This window comes from Genypterus blacodes, unplaced genomic scaffold (genome assembly GCF_046128005.1).
Source record: "Genypterus blacodes isolate CSIRO-AG114 ecotype Tasmania unplaced genomic scaffold, CSIRO-AGI_Gbla_v1 ptg000154l_1, whole genome shotgun sequence".
Classification (NCBI taxonomy): domain Eukaryota; kingdom Metazoa; phylum Chordata; class Actinopteri; order Ophidiiformes; family Ophidiidae; genus Genypterus; species Genypterus blacodes.
Genome location: NW_027466956.1, coordinates 186,484 through 205,704, shown reverse-complemented (window position 1 = coordinate 205,704; position 19,221 = coordinate 186,484). Strand labels below are relative to the sequence as shown.

At 43.1% G+C, this 19,221-nt stretch overlaps 1 protein-coding gene across 3 annotated transcripts in view; it reads left to right on the top strand.

Moving 5' to 3' along the window:
* The window catches only part of hectd1 (HECT domain containing 1), a 44,214-nt gene extending 25,212 nt beyond the window's left edge, over positions 1 to 19,002 (top strand). For 2 of the 3 annotated variants that reach the window (XM_076166049.1, XM_076166048.1), the window contains 21 exons: positions 1 to 167; positions 294 to 470; positions 4,633 to 5,625; positions 5,943 to 6,164; positions 6,665 to 6,798; positions 6,942 to 7,098; positions 7,178 to 7,248; positions 8,414 to 8,565; positions 8,655 to 8,709; positions 9,625 to 9,850; positions 9,997 to 10,079; positions 10,268 to 10,395; positions 14,091 to 14,292; positions 14,395 to 14,532; positions 14,659 to 15,131; positions 15,298 to 15,456; positions 15,859 to 15,937; positions 16,902 to 16,995; positions 17,130 to 17,280; positions 17,691 to 17,835; positions 17,980 to 19,002. In XM_076166049.1, coding sequence (XP_076022164.1) covers positions 1 to 167; positions 294 to 470; positions 4,633 to 5,625; positions 5,943 to 6,164; positions 6,665 to 6,798; positions 6,942 to 7,098; positions 7,178 to 7,248; positions 8,414 to 8,565; positions 8,655 to 8,709; positions 9,625 to 9,850; positions 9,997 to 10,079; positions 10,268 to 10,395; positions 14,091 to 14,292; positions 14,395 to 14,532; positions 14,659 to 15,131; positions 15,298 to 15,456; positions 15,859 to 15,937; positions 16,902 to 16,995; positions 17,130 to 17,280; positions 17,691 to 17,835; positions 17,980 to 18,117 — 4,144 coding nt within the window. In that variant the 3' untranslated portion in view covers positions 18,118 to 19,002. The remainder of the gene's footprint in view (positions 168 to 293; positions 471 to 4,632; positions 5,626 to 5,942; positions 6,165 to 6,664; positions 6,799 to 6,941; positions 7,099 to 7,177; positions 7,249 to 8,413; positions 8,566 to 8,654; positions 8,710 to 9,624; positions 9,851 to 9,996; positions 10,080 to 10,267; positions 10,396 to 14,090; positions 14,293 to 14,394; positions 14,533 to 14,658; positions 15,132 to 15,297; positions 15,457 to 15,858; positions 15,938 to 16,901; positions 16,996 to 17,129; positions 17,281 to 17,690; positions 17,836 to 17,979) is intronic. The other variant, XM_076166050.1, reaches the window with a different exon arrangement.
* The last annotated feature ends 219 nt before the right edge of the window (positions 19,003 to 19,221 follow it).

Genomic DNA, 19,221 nt, shown 5'->3' with positions numbered 1-19,221 from the left:
ATCAACGGCCACTTGGCCTCTGGACCCATTAAAAGAAGAGAAACAGGGCTGGAGACATATCCGGATTAAACAGATGGGGAAGAACGCCAGCGGACAGACACACTACCTGTCTCTGTCTGGACTGGAGCTTTATGGGACTGTCACTGCTGTCTGCGAGGACCAGCTTGGTCAGGATTGTCTGCCTGTCTATTATGTTCAGTCCATGCAAATTAATAACTTTAAACCTATCCTAATCCTTCCTCCTCTTCCTAACCTCCCTCTCTTGCTATGTCCTGTTCCTCCTCCCCCTAAAGGTAAAGCAGTGAAGGAGGCAGAGGCAAACCTTCGTCGCCAGCGGCGCCTGTTTCGCTCCCAGGTGATGAAATACATTGTCCCGGGGGCACGAGTCATCCGTGGTATTGATTGGAAGTGGCGAGACCAGGATGGGAATCCGGCAGGCGAGGGCACCGTCTCCGGGGAGGCTCACAATGGTAAGAAAACTGGAATGGACACAGGTGGTGGTAATAAATGAAAGAACTGTCTTGCAACACAGACCCCATTTTGCACAAGTTTCACTTAATAATAATGACATTACGAATGTATGACCACTGCTTTTGTAGTTGAAGACTAGATTGCCTGCTGTATTGTGGGCTGCTGTTTCTGGCATTGATGCAAGCATTAAATCTGTAATTTCCAATTTTATACAAAGTTGAAATTGTTTATTCTATATTCTTTTTTTTTTTTTAATTTGTCTCCCGTATGTCGTTTTTATGCAACGGCTCTTTAATCTCGTATAATTAAGATTTGACATGGAAAATTGAGGTTTGCATTTTTAGGGAATGTGTCAAATTTCCTTTGTTTCTGTGTGTCGTCTGTCTGTGTGAGAGATTTCTCAACACAATTTACCATCTAAACAAGGAAAACTACATACTTTCAATGTAGGAGAGGGGTTGTTAGGAATTATGTACCTTGTAGGTGTCTCTGGAAAATGGAAGAAAACTATGAGACCTGTATTTGAAATCCAGCCGAAATGCGTGAATGACAATGGGCCATAATTCATAAAATTTGTATTTTTTCTTGCATGTTTTGCATTTTAGTACAGTGTACAACATGAAATTAAGCAGTTACAGGGAATGTATGGATGAATGCCACACAGAGATAACATGAGGAAAAAATGTATATCTCGGGAAAGCATTCCCTCTGTCTAATGTTAGGCAGAGAAAAAATATGTTCCAGTGCCACTAAATGTATTAACAGAACTTTGCCTTTGGGCACTTTGCCCTAGTTTCACCCCAGTCACCGCAGTGTTACCCATCCCTCCTAACCCCAGCCTCCCCTTGACCCTCCTTCCTCCCCCCCCTGAAGTGGAGTTTATGTCAGCAAATTCATGCTCATGGTACTCGTTGCAGCACTGGACAAACAGACACACACACACATGCTGCTCTGCAATAACAGTGTTGATAAGAATGATCTGGATAAGGAAGGATAGGTTAGGATATACATACAGAGGCCAAGGTTGTAACGCAGTAGGTAGTAGGTCAGAAAACGTGGTTTATATAAGTCAAATCAGAAAAAAAATGATGCAAGCAATCTTCCACTGCTGACTGCCTACCACGGCACTAAGGGCCAACAGGAGCACACGAACCACTGGAGTATGTAAAGGCCAGCAGATGCAGGACCAGAATACTATGTGGTGAAGCCCAGAAATCTAGGCTAGAAATCCAGGATGGCAACGCAATGTCAAATTCAGGGTTCCTTTCGACTCGATGGCACATTTAGCGAGCCATATATTCTATGATGCTGCCTGATTTCTGCAGTTTTGAAGGCTTTGTCAGAGGCCTGCTTGAAGAATACTGAGAGTAACGGACTGAAAAGAAAAAGGGTGGCCTCTCGGTTTTGGGCACGCCATGACTCCAAAAAGCGCGACATACATGAGGGCAAGCTGAGCAGACCTCTCTAATCCAGCCCCCCTTAAAATAAATATAACCAATTATTTTCTATTTAACCAACATTAATATCTGTTACTATGTGTTGTCATACAATTGATTGTTGACATTATGTTGATTCACTTTTATAACTTGACCAACATATACTGTATATCTGTATATCTATAGATATATATCTATCGATCTATAGATATATTTGTTTTATTATTTACCCACTGCTTGTGAATTTCATGCGTACCAACAACCTTTTTCCCATAAGAATATTTTTAATTAGGCCTGTATTATGAAGGGTGAAGGGGTTAGTGAGCTATGTTGAAGCTCAGGTCTGATTTTCTTTTGGCTGACACCAAGCTGACTCACTTGTGATCGCACTTTGCAACGTGTGCGCCACAGCAATTCTGGTCTGTGGCAGAATTTGTTGAACCTCAGTCGAGCTAAAACATAAAGCACCGCCTCTTGACCAATCACCTTGTTTGGAAATTAGCGGCACTGTTCCTGCAGGATCCCCTTGAGATGTCTTAGGGGGTCTCCCTATACAGTACATCTATATGGAGATGGTGGCAAAATACGCTTAAAGTCCCTGAGGATATTCTCTACTGTTGCTGCAGATTCTCAGCGAAGGCATACAGTATTTATGAACATTTCTCACTTACTGTGTGTTTCATGCTGCTGGGATTGCAACTAAAACAATAATATCTAATGTCTAAGGTATTGATCACAGGTGACATCCGATCATTTTGCAATATGAAGTCGGACAAATCCAGCTTTAGTTAAAGTGCTTTTGGGATAGAATCATAACAAATAGGACAATACACACACACACTGAGGTGAAACGCGTATGCTGCATGTGACTGTTCCATAGCGTTCTATAGGCTTGTGTTTGCAGATAGCATGCATGTCTCCGCATTAAGGAGGCCGGCATTAACAACATAAAACAAGATAGGATTTGTCCCCCTGGGGAACTAACCACACAGGGACATTTAAGGTGTTACAGCAACAAGTGAAAAAGAGGCATTGGTAAAGAATAGATAATATCTTAGCAATATAAACAAAGGGAAAATTTAATATATATGTGTAAGTATACAAATTTAGAAGTGCATGTGGTCACTGGGAGCAGTGCTGGTTATAAAGTCCGACTGCAGTAGAGAGGAATGACCTGCGATAACTGTCCTTCAGGCAGCTGCCCAGTGTGAGGGTGTCCCACAGAGGGTGGGATCGACCCTCCATTAGATGTGATAGCTTAGCCACCATCCTCCTCTCTCCCACCGCCTCCACTGGGTCAAGGGGGCATCCCAAGACCAAGCTGACCTTCCTAATCAGCTGGTCCAGCCTCTTCCTGTCAGCAGCTAAGATGCTGAGAGAGAGATGCAAAGTCTGTTGATTAGTAGCGATTTCATACCATCTATGCTTGACTGCAGCGTTTCAATTTTGTCAAGCCAGCTTACACTAACAAGGCCTTCCTTTACAGTACAGGCTCCTGATTGGATTGTATATGATTAGTTGCTTAGAACTGAGACCTGACCTGGAACCAAGTAGACACATGAAGACCTCTTTAACTCCATATTACGCTGTCCTCATGTCAGGCAAGATGTGCGTCTTTCTATGTCGTCTTCAAGTCAATATCAGCTGCAGCTGACATAGTTTGGTTTGCCACACAGTAACTTTGTCCTGTTTTGATTGATTTTTTTTCTCTCCCATCCCCCAGACATCTCTAACCAATGAGCAGTGAGTGTTCTCACATGACTTCTGTGTGAAAGCAAACTGAACCTAATGTGAAAACCGACCACATGAAATGAAACCACATGGATAACTACTAGAGTTGTCTCAACCATATTTCCATGTGCTTATGTCTAATAACCACATACACACTTGTTCCTGCTCCCCTTCCTCCTCCTCCTCTCTTGCTCCTGCTCCTCTTGGTGTATCTGTGTTAATCAGGTCTATTTGTGTAGTAAGCTGAGCCCATGGTTGGACCAAAGTCTACAGCTGCCGAGTGATATCTATTGCATTTATTTATCACGATTTACCATAAACCAGAATGCCATAGTTTCTTATATAGTTTCTTCCTGGCTTTTGATCTTTCGGTTTGCCAGAAATATTTTTACTTTTGCTTCATCGTCATTTTCTGTGATTCTCTGTTCAGATTTTTCTCATTGTTCAACCTGGACCAGTACCTCCATTAAATCACACACACAAAGTAAAAGAGCATCACTGTAACACTTTTCCATGAGTTGAGATGAGAGCCAACAATCGTCTTGTTATATAACATTACTGCACGTACATAAGTACTGAGAAGAGCATTAAATACATTTTAATTATGGAAAATGTTAACTTTTTCTTTGGAAACATTTCATACAAAATATTTTACAGGTAAAATTCATTTTGCTCCTTCCACCAACGGGTTTCAACAGTCATGAAAAGTAATAGAAATGGAAATCACCTTTTGTGAGAGCAGAAATCTATTAGAACTTTATCAAAAGGAGACTAATGTAATTTTATATATATATTTAATTTTTTAATGTGGTTAAAAGGACATTTCATACAAAATATTCTGTTCTGACCTGGTCCAGTGTGGAGCTTTGTTGAGCTGCTATGACTGTAAGCTGCTTCTCTGCTGTCTTGCTCTCTCTCCCTCTGTCTCTCTCTCTCTCTGCTGGGTCTCTGACATCCATCCGTCCGTATCCCTCCTATCTCTCTGTCCATCCAGGCTGGATTGATGTAACCTGGGATGCTGGCGGCTCTAACTCTTACCGTATGGGCGCTGAAGGGAAGTTTGACCTCAAGCTTGCTCCAGGGTACGACCCTGAGTCGGCTGCCACAGCGCCGTCACCCAAACCTGTCTCATCCACTGTTTCAGGCCCCGCCTCCTCCACGGTGGGACCCTCAGCGACCCTGGCAGCAGGCGGCACTACCATGACCACCACCTCCTCCTTGTTGTCTTCGACATCTTCATCTTCCCAGCAGCAGTCCTGGAGCAGCTTGGTGAAAAATAATTGTCCTGATAAGGGGGGGTCGACTTCGCTGGGCGGGGCCAGCTCATCCAGCAGGAAAGGTAGCAGCAGCTCTGTCTGCAGTGTGGCCTCCTCCTCTGACATCAGCCTGAGCTCCTCTGCTGGGGGGCCAGGAGGAGGTGCTGGGGGACTGCGACTAGAGAGAAGGGCTGAGGGACTCCTGCTTGACCAGGGGTCTGGGATTGGAGGAATCACTGTTGCTGGCTCAGATGGGCAGGAGCCAATTGTAGTCCTGTCCTCGGTGGAGGGTGGGTCCGGCTCTGCTTCCAGCTCAGGTACACTCAACGCTGATACGCCTGTCCCAGGCGATGATACCCAAAACATTGACTCATCCACCGCGACAGTTACAGACCCAGCTACAGCAATCTCCATGGGACTGGTGAGTGTGAGCTCCCCTGACGTCAGCTCAGTGTCTGAGTCCTCCAGTAAAGACACCCCCTCCCAGAGGCCTCTGTGCTCTGCAACCAATGCGCGCCTGTCAGTCAGCTCCTTGCTGGCTGCTGGAGCGCCTATGAGCTCCAGTGCCAGTGTACCCAACCTGTCATCCCGTGAGGCGAGCCTCATGGAGTCGTTTGTTCGCCGTGTGCCCAACATGTCCCGCACCAATGCCACCAACAACATGAACCTGAGCCGCAGCAGCAGTGATAACAACACCAACACACTGGGCAGGAACGTCATGAGCACTGCAAGTGAGTAAACAATACATTATTACTAAATCATAGTGCACCATTTCTACGCTATATTACACTATTATTATGCCAATAGTGTCATGCTGGACATCATGGCATGACATTTTGCTTTTTGATTAATAAACAAAAAAGTGGATGTTATAGTCACCTCGGAGGTGGAAGTGGTCGAGATTGAATCTGGTCCATGTTTGGGGGACCTGTACACAGATCTGTTGCTGGGTTCTGGTTTGCGGTGTGGACAGCATGAGCAGCTTCTGACCAATCAACAATCACATTAACATGAGCTAACTAACGAGCCTTTGTTTGTTTGTTTGCAGCTCCCCCTCTCATGGGTGCTCAGAGCTTTCCTAACCTCACCACCACCGGCACCACCTCCACTGTTACCATGTCAACCTCCATAGTAACCAGCAGCAATAATGTGGCCACAGCCACAACAGGCCTGTCAGTGGGCCAGTTACTAAGCAACACTCTGACCACCAGCCTGACATCCACATCCAGTGAGAGTGACACAGGACAAGAGGCTGAATTCTCCCTCTATGGTTGGTATCGCTGACTCACTCACATCTGCTTCCGCTAACCTGCTGACCTGACGATGAATGCCTTTCATGTTGGAGAGTGGGGGTAGAAATAAAAATAGATTTCATATTTTTAGGAAATTGAAGCATCTATAATAAAGTGCTTTCCCAAATTTAAATGCACATAGTATATTAGAATAGCATTCATTTTCCCTGTCATAATACTGCAAATATTTATTAACACACATTTATCATTTTCTTCCCAAATATTTGATAAGTAATTATTTTTAAAATATGAAGAAATATTGATAAATTCCCATTAAGAGCAGCAAAGTTGTGTCAATTGTTTTGATGTCTGAGCACCTGTAATAAGACACACACATATCAGCAGGTTTTAAAAAAAAAAGTCAAACCAAATTTGGTACAAACTGTGAAAGTGATGTGAGTTTCTCACCTGTGACTAATTTGACTGTTAACAATCATCCTGTTTTTATTCATATTTTTCTCTTTTGAATCTCATGTAGACTTCCTAGACAGCTGTCGTGCAAATACATTGTTGGCAGAGCTCGATGATGAGGAAGACCTCCCAGAACCTGATGACGACGATGATGAGAACGAAGATGACAATCAGGAGGACCAGGAGTATGAGGAGGTCCTGGTATGCAAATTAATATTAATTATATGAAAGATGACCGGTAAGGTCTCCGACATAGCTGTCAGGTAAAACCTACCCATGCTGTGTTGCATTATTTGTTTGGTTAAGGGAACTGAAATGAGTGTGTTGCTGTTGTCCTACTTCAGGAGGAAGAGGAATATGAGACCAAAGGAGGTCGCAGGAGAACGTGGGATGATGACTTTGTCCTTAAGAGACAGTTTTCTGCTCTGGTCCCTGCCTTTGACCCTCGACCAGGAAGAACCAACGTCCAGCAGACCACTGACCTAGAGATTCCCCCACCAGGTAGGCACGGAGACATAATCACTGAAAAATCTCTATGAAATGTGAAAGATAGTAACAGCTGCTCCTGTGTTCTTTACAGGTACTCCTCTTTCAGAGGTTCAGGAGGAGGTGGAGTGTGCTCAGTCTCCTCATCTCGCCCTCACGCTTAAGGTAAAACAACAACACAACACAAGGTTACAGAATAAATGGATTTAACGCACGCTCTTAATAAAGGTTTGGTATGTTGTGGAAGTTGTTTGAATTCTGTGATCCTTAATCACAAACAGATAACAATATTATAAGGCAAGCACAATTAAACATAATAATATTTGAAAATTGTATTAGATAACACAAAACAACACAAACAATGGCATTTATTTAAACGAAAGATAGCACAGTCACATTTGTCAAGCTAGATTTTCCACATTTAAATAACTAAACTATATCTGATACAGGTCAAAATTAAGACAAAAATGTATTTGGACACCCTATAGTGGCTTCACTAAAGAGTACAGTTACAATGATTTATTATGTAGTTTGCCATTCTTAAAGCTTGTAAACTGCTTGACAATGCCTTGGCATGGAATCAACCAATACCTTCAATAGCTATGTTTCAGTCACACCAAGCTGCAATTTTTTTTATCATGGCATCCCATAGGTGTTCTGTGGGATTTAGGTCATCGCTCAGGTAGGGCCATTTCAAGACTTAAGTTTCTTCTGGGCAAAATATTCAGACGGCTGTATGCTTTGGATCATTATCCTGCTGAAAGATCAATTTCTGTAGCTTGACTGATTTAGCTGATTCCTTTAAGTTGGCATTCAAAATTAATCTGTACACTCTGTACAATTTATGATTCATCGATGAATACAAGGGGGGGAGGGGTTTGCGCTCGCGATCTGTTGGTCTGACGGGGGGATTATAATCACAGTATAAGTATTTATATGACGTCATCGAAAGAGTGTCGGCCCGTTACAACTGGCTGATGCATGTGATGCTTTATTAAATTTGAATATATATTTATATTCAAAAATATGACAAAGGAGGGAAATGAATACATTTTATTTGCTTGAGAGCCTCCTCGACTCGTTGCTTCGGCCTCTGGGCGGTGGAAACTCTTGGACCTTCTCTCTCTCTCTACTTGGTGCGTGGAAGTGATCAGGTTTTGGTTTCGAGTCTCTGTAAACAGTCAAATTCAGGTTCCCCACCCCTGATTTAGAGTGACAGAAAATAGTTTGTTCCGTGTGCGCGAATATCAAAGCTGTCTCTGTTTCTTAAAGGCCTCAATGTCACCTTGAGGCTGTGTTCTCATTGGTTTATCTGTGTGTGTTCATTCAGGTGGCAGGTTTGGGTACTACTCGAGAGGTGGAGCTTCCTCTGTCCAACTACAAGTCCACCATCTTCTACTACGTCCAGAGGCTGCTGCAACTTTCGTGCAATGGAGCCGTGAAGACAGACAAGCTGCGACGCATCTGGGAACCCACGTACACGTAAGAGTATAGAGAAGGTTTCTGGGAAATTATAGGAACACAAATATTTCCTATACTAAGGTTTGGATGTTTGTTTTTTTTCTCTGCAGGATCATGTACAGAGAGCTTAAGGACTGTGACAAAGAGAAGGAAAGTGGAAAGATGGTAATTCACTTCTATTTCTCTTTTAAATGTACTCATCTGTGGAAATGGAATTTCACTAACATTGAAATTAAGATTAGTATCAAGAGTAAATCTGTCATTTCTAGTTTTGTTCTGGTAATACGTCTTTATAATGACATTTATCATTGTGAAGGAACTAGTATGGAGGTGGGTGTCAGACCAAACTGCACTTCTGCAGTATGTAAAACATTTCCCCAAGTTTAATCAGACAAATGGCATCGGAAATGTAATGTCTCCTCTTGAATTTAATGTGTACTCTTGAATTTAAGTTAGAGTTTTGTTTGGAGGGGGAGACATGAGTGATGAACGAGAATAAACCAGAAATGTAACTCATTGATTAATACATATTTAACAAGATTGAATTTACATTCAACAACATTCAAATTGGTCACGATTTTACTCAGATTTGATCATGGTCTGACTCATTTTTAATTCAGAGCTAAGTCTTAAATCTTGGCAATACCACTCCAAAGTCCCATGTCAAGATAGGCAAGCTGGAAAGAGGAAAAGAAGTCAATCTTTCTGTCAAAAGTCTTTTTTGATTATGTCAGATCTCTAGTAAGCAAATTTGTGACGAGTCAAGTCGAGTCCAGGCTACTGTGTCAATCTGTAGAATTAATTGCTAATTTCACAGGCAACATTGGGGACAAAACATAAATTGCACCTGATCTGCACCAAAGCACCTTCTAAACTAACTGTGCTTTCGCTCAGCCGTATGTATAAAGATGCCAACAATGATGGAAATGTGCCTTTTATTGATGTTATGGAGGTTAAAGAAGCAGAGACCATTTTACATGACACCCACTGAAAGGGCCACGGGGACTCACTCACCAGTCAAATTTGAAGGCAGCATAAACCATTTCACCTGACCTGACTTTTGATCTTTCAATCCTATAGGACTTTTGTGAACACAATATCAGCGGGGGTCGTTCAGGAGGTCTGAGTCCAACCTCCATTTCAACAAATCAAAGTAGTGAGATCTTGGGTGGGGCCATGGAGGCAGCACAAGCAAAGGCGGGCTGTAGCCAGAATGCCTGTGGGGTGGAAGATGTTCTGCAGCTGTTAAGAATTCTTTACATCATCGGAGGAGATACTACATCCAATATCTGCACACTGCAGGAGGGTACGAACACACACTTGCACTTTCACATGGATGCACGTAATAACTCACACTCATGATTGAACACGCTAGTTGAGAAGAACTCTAGAAATGTGAGAGGAAATGAAATTTCAATTATTGGCAGTTCTGGTAATGTCTTGTGTGTTTAGATGTGGACGAGCTGCAGTTTAACGCCTCTCCAGAAGATTTTACCAGCAAGAAGATCACCACCAAGATCCTGCAGCAGATTGAGGTAAGTCGGTCATATTGTTGCTCCACAGCATTTAACTACATTGTACTTTGCTCTCACTGTTAGTGTCAAAATAGTTATAGTTAAAATTGCTTAAATGGAGAAGATTCATTTTCCCTAGTGAGATCATTGAAGTATGTATATGAAAATGGATATAATACTTGGTGTTTGTTATTTTGTCTGTTGTTCAGGAGCCTCTGGCTTTGGCCAGTGGAGCTCTGCCTGACTGGTGTGAACAGCTCACATCCAAGTGTCCTTTCCTGATCCCCTTTGAGACCAGACAGCTGTACTTCACCTGCACCGCCTTCGGAGCCTCAAGGTGAGAGACAGTAAAGCTTTGCTTAAAAAATGGCAATATGTGATGACAAACATGTTGGTGTCACATGTACTGTATTTGCTCATATACAGTACATTTGAAAAAAATACTGAAACACTGGTTCATTTCTCACTATGCAGTCTCCTCAGAAGTGTCCCTTTTCTTGACCCTGAACCCTCTGATGACTAGCACTGATCCTGACTGTAATCTGAGGTATTCAGACCACAGGCATTTCCCCCCCTAGATCGTTTCGTTCGGGTATATTTGAACTCCGCAGTCGCACTCAGGTCTGGAACAAATCATCATGGGAAGTCCCCCAGCAGCCTTGTCCTATAGCAGCATAACTAGGTGCTGGACCAAATCTGGGAGATGGTTCCACAAAAGAGGATCCTCATAACCGAAGGCTCTTCCTCCCGTGCCAGTGCAGCAAAGCTAAAATAGGAGAAATAGGATCCCTTTTCCTAGTTTTGGTCTGGACACGTGCAGCTGCATTCTGGACCAATTGGAGAGTCTTGAGGGACTTAATAGGGTAGCGTGAAAATAATGTGTCATTCTGTGACTGAGTGTGCCTGATTTTTACAAAGTTGCGAAAGTGAAAGAATGCTGTCCTTGAAATGTGTTTTAGTGTGGGTGTTAAACAACAGGTCCTGATCAAAGATGACTCCTAGAGGAGGCTGAGGCAACGTCATCGATGATGGCTATCTTGTTTGACAATGTACAGTACCGTGCAAAAGGTTTAGGCATGTGTGAAAACATTCAAATGACAATTTCAAGTCACAGGTTTAACACCATGGCAAGACTGAGTACAGCAACAAGACACAAAGTAGTTACTGCATCAGCAAGATCTCTCCCAGACAAAGATTTCAAAGCAGACTGGGGTTTCAAAATGTGCCGTTCAAGCTCTTTTGAAGAGGCAGTGGTCGGCCAAGTAAACTTAGTGCAGCAGATCAAATACACATCAAGCATATTTCCCTTCAAATCGGAGGATGTCCAGCAGTGCTCTCTGCTCAGAACTGGCAGAAACAAGTGGGACCCAGGTACACCCATCTACTGTCCGAAGAAGTCTGGCCAGAAGTGGTCTTCATGAAAGAGTTGCAGCCAAAAAGATATACCTCCGACATGGAAACTAGGCAAAGCCATTCTACTATGCACGAAAACATAGGAACTGGGGTGCAGAAAAATGGCAGCAGGTGCTCTGGACTGATGAGTCAAACATATTGTGAACAACTGCCTTCTGCTACAGCCAAAATATTTGGCCAAAATATTTGGCTGTAGCAGAAGGCAGTTGTTCACTAAAGGGCTGGAGAGCAGTACAATAATGACTGTCTGCAGGCGACATTGGAGCATGGTGGAGGTTCCTTGCAAGTTTGGGGCAAATACAATTGGAGATTTGGTCAGGATTAATGGTGTCCTCAATGCTGAGAAATACAGGCAGATATATATCCATCATGGAATACCATCAGGGAGGCGTATGATTGGCCCCAAATTTATTCTGCAGCAAGACAACAACCCCAAACATACAGCCAATGTCATTAAGAACTATCTTCAGGGTAAAGAAGAAGTCCTAGAAGTGATGGTATGACCGGCACAGAGTCCAGATCTCAACATCATCGAGTCTGTCTGAAATCACATGAAAAGGCGGAAGGATTTAAGGAAGCCTACATGCACAGAGGATCTGTGGTTAGTTCTCTACAATGGTTGGAACAAACTTCCAGCCGAGTTCCTTCAAAAACTGTGCGCAAGTCTACCTAGAAGAATTTATGCTATTTTGAAGGCAAAGAGTGGTCAAACATTGATTTGATTTAGATTTCACTTCTGTTCATTCACTGTATTTTGTTAATTGATGAAAATAAATGAACACTTCCATTTTTGAAAGCATTCTTAGTTCACAGCGTTCTTCACACCTGCCTAAAACTTTTGCACAGTACTTCAAATCTAAGGTGTTCAGGGCCTATATATGCTTTGAGGCTGTCTTGCCAAATTGAGTGCAATTTCTGAAATGCCTTTCTGAAATGAGCTCATTGATTAATAGAGCTTTAGATAACACAGATCTGATGTTTAAGAGCCCACATCTTATTCTTATTTTGTTGAGCTACTGCAGAGGTTGTGTTAATTGTTATTAGATTTTCTCGCCTAAGCTCCTCTTCTGTTTGCGGCTGATTTAATTGATTGATGTGGTCACACAGGTTCTATGTGTATTTGGGTGGGTAATTGCTCTAATGGAAGCGCAGAGAAGCGTGTAGGACTGCAGCTCTGGCTCCTGGTCTCAACTCTGGGTTGTCATTGGTTAGCTTTACGGATAAATCTGGCCATATTTCTAGAAATGCGAGCAGCTCCATCCAAAGTGGTATGTATGCCGTCCCTTCTAATCAGACCACGTCTTCCCCAGAAAGTCTGCCAGTTACCTATATAGCCCACATTGTTTTCTGGACACCACCATGACAACCAGCAGTTGAATGATGACATGCGGGTATACATGTCATCACTGGTCAGATTAGGGAGGGGCCCAGAGAACACTACCAAGTCCGACATTGTTTTCACAAATGTGCACACTGAGTCCACATTAATTTTAGTGACCTCAAATGGGTGTAGCGGGTGTCATTCAAGCCGGCGTGAATGATAATTGATAATTTACGTTTATCCTTGGCCAGCAGTTGCTGGTTGAATTCAATGCTGCCGGCTCCTGCCCCAGGGATAGATTTACCTATGGCCGCCCCACGGCATCAGCATTACAAACGGTGACACTTGCCACATTACCCTTCCAGGATCTGCACCCTCATATCCCATATCCACACCTGCAAATATGTCAGTAATTGTAAACATTATCATCATCTGTACATACTGTTTATAACTTAGTACTCTTAACCCAATTTCTACTTCCATCACAACTTTGCTCTTGTCGTGAACTGTTGTGCTTTTATACTGTTCAATCACACACGCTGAGGCATTTCATTTGATCTTATTTTATTCTTGTATTGTTCTATTTTGTATAATGCTTACTTAGGGTGCTTGTGTTTCTTATGAACCCTACACTTGTACGGTTGTACTTGGCGAATAAAGAATAATTGAAATGAATTGAGAGAGTTTAAGGGGGCGACAAGAGAGAGAATACAATGATATGACTGTACTGTCTCATTGAAATAGTTTGATGAGATCACAGTGCACAATACCAGAGTCTCTCTTGCAAGGAATTCTTCAATCCTGCAAAGGAGTCATTCATCTTTACCTCTGACACAGCAGGAGGTGAACAGAAGGACAACATACTGTCCAGAGATGAATAGTTGTCTTTTCATCTCTTAATCATAGAGAGGTAAAGGTGACCATTAGCACATCTCTGGAGGTTCTGTCGTGTCCATAAAATCTTCCCATCTGAAGTGTCACTGTCACTAATGAGGTTCTTGTCAGAATGATATGAAGCAGCACAATCCCTCCTTTACTAGAAGGGTTAAAAGCCAGTTTGGTCTCTGAGAGTTCATGCCGCAAACAATACCTGAAACTGCTTTTTCAGTTACTAAAATAGCAGTGGGAGAGTCATTGGGTCCCCTTAACAATTCCACACAACAAACAGCCCAAAGCTTTTAACAAAGCAAAGAAAAACACCCCAAAAATCCGTATGTGGCAAAGACGTGAATTGGTAGGAGACAAAAACATATAGAGATAATGCAGAAAAATAGATGTCGACTGCTTTGTGTCCTCAGGGCGATTGTGTGGCTCCAGAATCGCCGTGAAGCCACCATGGAGCGCTCAAGGCCCTCCACTACTGTGCGGAGGGACGACCCAGGAGAGTTTAGGGTCGGACGGCTCAAACATGAGAGGGTCAAAGTTCCAAGAGGGGATGCCATGATGGAGTGGGCAGAGTCTGTAATGCAGGTCCATGCTGACAGAAAGTCTGTGTTAGAGGTGAGAGGCCAACTGTGATAATGGACTGGCAATGTGATAACAATGATGCTTCAATGAAAGTGAAATGCTTCATGTTGTTGTTACCTTCACAAATTCCTTCAGGTGGAGTTTCAGGGTGAGGAGGGAACAGGTCTTGGACCCACTCTAGAGTTTTATGCTTTGGTGGCAGCAGAATTTCAGAGAACATCACTGGGAATCTGGCTTTGTGACGACGACTTCCCAGATGATGAATCCCGACAGGTTGGTCTCTCTCTCTCTCTCTCTCTCTCTCACACTCACACTCACTCACTCACTCACATGAATTCTGATCCCTTGCATGCTTTATTCTGCATCTGTTAAAGTTTGGGATATACATTTCTATTTCAGGTTGACCTGGGCGGTGGATTGAAACCTCCTGGTTTCTATGTGCAGCGGTCCTGCGGCCTGTTCCCAGCTCCATTCCCTCAGGACAGCGAGGAGCTAGAGCGTATCATAAAGCTCTTCCATTTCCTGGGCGTCTTCCTGGCCAAGTGCATCCAGGACAACCGGCTGGTGGACCTGCCTGTGTCACAGCCCTTCTTCAAGCTGCTGTGCATGGGTGACATAAAGTCCAACATGAGCAAGCTGTTATACCAGACACGTTCTTCGCCACAGGGTCAAGACCCTGAGCGTTTCCAACTGCTGCTGTCTGAGGTTCGATCAGAGGCGTCTACTGAAGAGAGCCAGGAGACGTACTCGGTGGGTAGCTTCGATGAGGATTCAAAGTCAGAATTCATCATGGACCCCCCGAAACCAAAACCCCCCGCCTGGTACCATGGCATTCTCACTTGGGACGACTTCCAGCTCGTCAACCCACACAGGCAAGTTGTATAATAATAATAATACAAGTAGGTAAATCAATGATTTAGTGTAGATTCTAAGTAAAGTAAGCAAGTATGTGTTGAAATTCTTGATTTGATCAGAAATACGAACAAATATATAGTGTAGTTAAAAACAATACAATGAAACAATGTCCTCCTCATGCAGGGCGGGCTTCCTGAAGGAGGTGAAAGAGCTTGGGGTGAAAAGGAGGCTAATTTTGGCCAGTAAGAGCCTGTCTGAGGATGAGAAGAACACCAGACTGCAGGACCTGATGCTCAGGAACCCGCTAGGCTCTGGGCCCCCACTCAGCATTGAGGATCTGGGGTATGAATACATACACACAAACACACACACATCCATTTATACCTGGGTGTAAGCAGTGAGAGCTTTCAAGTTTAGGGGGGGGGTGACTTCTGATCTTTAACGGTTTGGGAACTACTGTATTAAGGAAAAGGACATATGCCAAAAGTTTAGAGAAAGTCTTAGAAAGTTTTAATAATGATTGTAGAAAGGGAACCCAATGAAGATATTTGTATCTCCTAGAATTCCATGTCAGATCTCAAAGGATGTTACTATAAGATGTCTTGTGATTCTCAGTTACTGAATTTGCAAATTTTTGTTAGACTTTGGTGGCTTTGAATAACCGAACATTGAGTAACTATTGTGGAATATGTTTTGAAACTGCCAGCACCTGAATACATAATGAAAACCTTTTTCTTCCTCCAGTTTAAACTTCCAGTTCTGTCCGTCCTCTAAAGTTCACGGCTTCTCTGCTGTTGACCTCAAACCCAACGGAGATGACGAGGTAAAGCAAATATCTGTGACATTACATTTAAAAAAAGTTTATTAGTGCAGACAAAATGAAGTTTTCCCTGGCTTGTCCTGTGGGGAGTGGGGGTGAAATAGCAGGGGGTCGTCCCCAAGGAAATGTATATAACTGTAAACTTTTCATCATCAGATTCTGCACGATCAGTATTACCATATCTGTGAAATAAGAAAACTTTGATGAAGTATGTTGCATATGGGTGTTACATCATCCAGCCGCATTGGTAAACTTGACATTAAAAGGAAAACATTTCATTTTCAAATTTTATGATATTGCATTAAAACAAACACAAAAAAACACATTAGTAATGTTAACAACAGATTTTATTGAAATAAATGAAGGTCTATCACTCCGCAATCTCACAGCCATCTTGTTAGCTCTTTCCTGTCCTGCTCTTGCAAACATATTTACAAACTCTTTGTGAACTATACTGCCTCATTGAGGGCCACGTGGCAGCAGATGCCAGGGTGACTTGTCTTTTATTCTGTTTCTCAGTGGAGTCTTGACCAAAAATGAAATTGACTTCAACAACTTTTGTGGTTTACTTCTTTTGCAATTCTGTAATGCCCAATTCCTTACCAACTTCATAGCAGAGAACAGCCTCTAAACATCTGCAGTATGGACAGGCCCTGTGAGGGGGGTAGTTGCTGCTAGACGTAGGATGGCAGTGCATGTCAATGTATCCCTAAGAAATCTGTTGACAACCTCCTGTAAAGGGTGTGTATTTGGCAGGTGATATTGTTACCATGACTTCACTGAGCACACCAAATGTAGTCCCCAAACAATCCTTTTCCTGCTGCGCTTTTTGTAGGTATTTTTTATTTTCCTTTCGGCTTGAGAAGTGGCACAGAACCCTTTTTTTGTTTCTCGTTGGTCTGGACACTCATGTTAAGATGAAAACCAACATTTCTGTCACTGTGTGTGTGTGTGTGTGTGTGTGTAGATGGTTACTATGGAGAATGCAGAGGAGTACGTGGAGTTGATGTTTGACTTCTCTATGCACACGGGAATCCAGAAACAGATGGAGGCCTTCAGAGGTACAGTACACACACACATACTGTATAAAGGCAAAATAAAATGCCAGACAGCACAAATATTTAGACAGTAAAATAGATATTTTCCTTTTGTTTTAAGTTTTTTGTTTGTTTTGTCTCCTCTTTCTCCTCCTCAGAGGGCTTTAACAGGGTGTTTCCTATGGAGAAGCTGAGCTCCTTCAGCCATAAAGAGGTGCAGATGATCCTCTGTGGTAACCAATCACCATCCTGGACATCTGATGACATCATCAATTACACAGAGCCCAAACTGGGCTTCACCAGAGACAGGTAGGCTGACAGTGAGCCAAATAGACATGCAGACAGACAACTACTGTACTTTGAGAGACAAATTTGTAGACTGACGAGAAGACTATCCCAGAAAACCTCTGATATAAAAAAGGGGGGCGTGAAAGAAAATGTTTTGGAACCACTGGACTATCCTAAAGATTTTCCAATTGTTTGGCTGGCTGGCTGGCCGATTACATAAACAATCAAAATGTGGTACACATGGGTTCAAAGGAGAGACTGATAGACAAGAGACAAACGTGTCACCAGTTTCCAACTTTTAGACCTGAATGAAAGCTGTAACATCTTTACTTTGCCTCTGTCCCCCTCCTCTCCTTTCTTGCTCTCTCCCATTCCTTTTTCCTTCCTTTCCTCCCCCTTTATCCCTCCTCTCCTATCCTTCCTCTCTTCAGTCCTGGCTTCTTGCGATTCGTCAGAGTTTTGTGTGGCATGTCTTCAGATGAGAGAAAAGCCTTCCTGCAGTTCACCACCGGATGTTCCACGCTGCCCCCTGGTGGCTTGGCCAACCTGCATCCTCGGCTCACCATTGTCAGGAAGGTAAAATATCTCTAAATGGGCCTAACAAAGTATGACTCGATCTTATGGGATTGGGAACTTAAATTTCTTGTGCGTGTCATCTGGGCAGCTGTCATTTCATTCTTTAATAGTCTGACATTCTTGAAATCTGCTCCTCCCCCATAGGTTGATGCCACAGACTCCAGTTACCCATCAGTCAACACGTGCGTTCACTACTTGAAGCTTCCTGAATATTCCTCTGAGGACATCATGCGAGAGCGCCTCCTAGCTGCCACTATGGAGAAAGGCTTCCACCTCAACTGACCTGACTCTTCCCACGTGTCACATCAGCGCTGCAGCCAACACCTGTTGTCATCCCCACACTGAGCATGCTCCGTCATCTGTCTGTCCCACCCACCATGTGATGGACAGAGCTGCCATCCAAACAAACCAGCTCACTGACATTGGGCTGGAGGAGGAAGAGGATTTTAGTCCACGTTTTGTTTTTGGCAAACATTACATTTAAGGAAAGCTTGCTCCCGCCTGGTCTGTTACCTGCTTTAACCCACCTTCCTTCCTTCCTTCCTTCCTTCCTTCCTTCCTTCTTGTTGTTTACTCCCACCATCTTTCCTTTCACTGTCTTCATCATGACCACCTCCATCTAACTCATCAGGGTGCTGTTGGTTTGTTTGAGTTCTGACATTTGCTGTTGTCAGACTGTGCGTGCGTGTGCGTGCGCGTGTGCTTGTGCTTGTGCGTGTGTGTGTGTGTGTGTGTGTGTGTGTGTGTGTGTTAGTATGCTTCCTCTTCCTCCTCTTAGTTGTAGGTTCTCCCTATGCCTGGTTTGAATTGTAGCCTCTGTTTTCGGTTATTTTCATCCTCGCATCAAACAATCATGCTTGATATTTTCTTTCTTACCCTTTTCTTTCTCCTTTTTGTTTCTGTGTGAGATTATTTTTGGATCGTTCCTGACCAGCTGTAACAGGTCAGAGTGCATTTGGTGTTCTTTTACAAGGAAGCTATAGAGACAAAACTATGGTTGTGTGCGAGGCACATTTAAAGGAAAAAAAGTAAGAATCTCTGCTCTTCTTGTATTTTCTTTGTATATTATAAGCATTTATTTAACTCGAGTTTCAGTTTGAGGTAAACTGATATTTTCAAATGTGTACGCTCCAAAAAAATAATCATTAAAATGTTTGCAACTATGAATTCAACAAGTGGTCTTCTGGTTTATTAAGACTGATTGCAACAATTCCATTTCCGTAGACAAGCTGCCAGTGCCAGGCTGGAGCCTTTGTGGTGTAGAGTTGTGATGTGTCCTTTCGTGTCGAGGCTTCAAAGCACGTGTGTGTATCGAGGGTTGTGTTGGTGACATATGTGGTGACCTTCGAAGCCTCGCTGCCCTTCCACGTGACTGATTCAGGAACT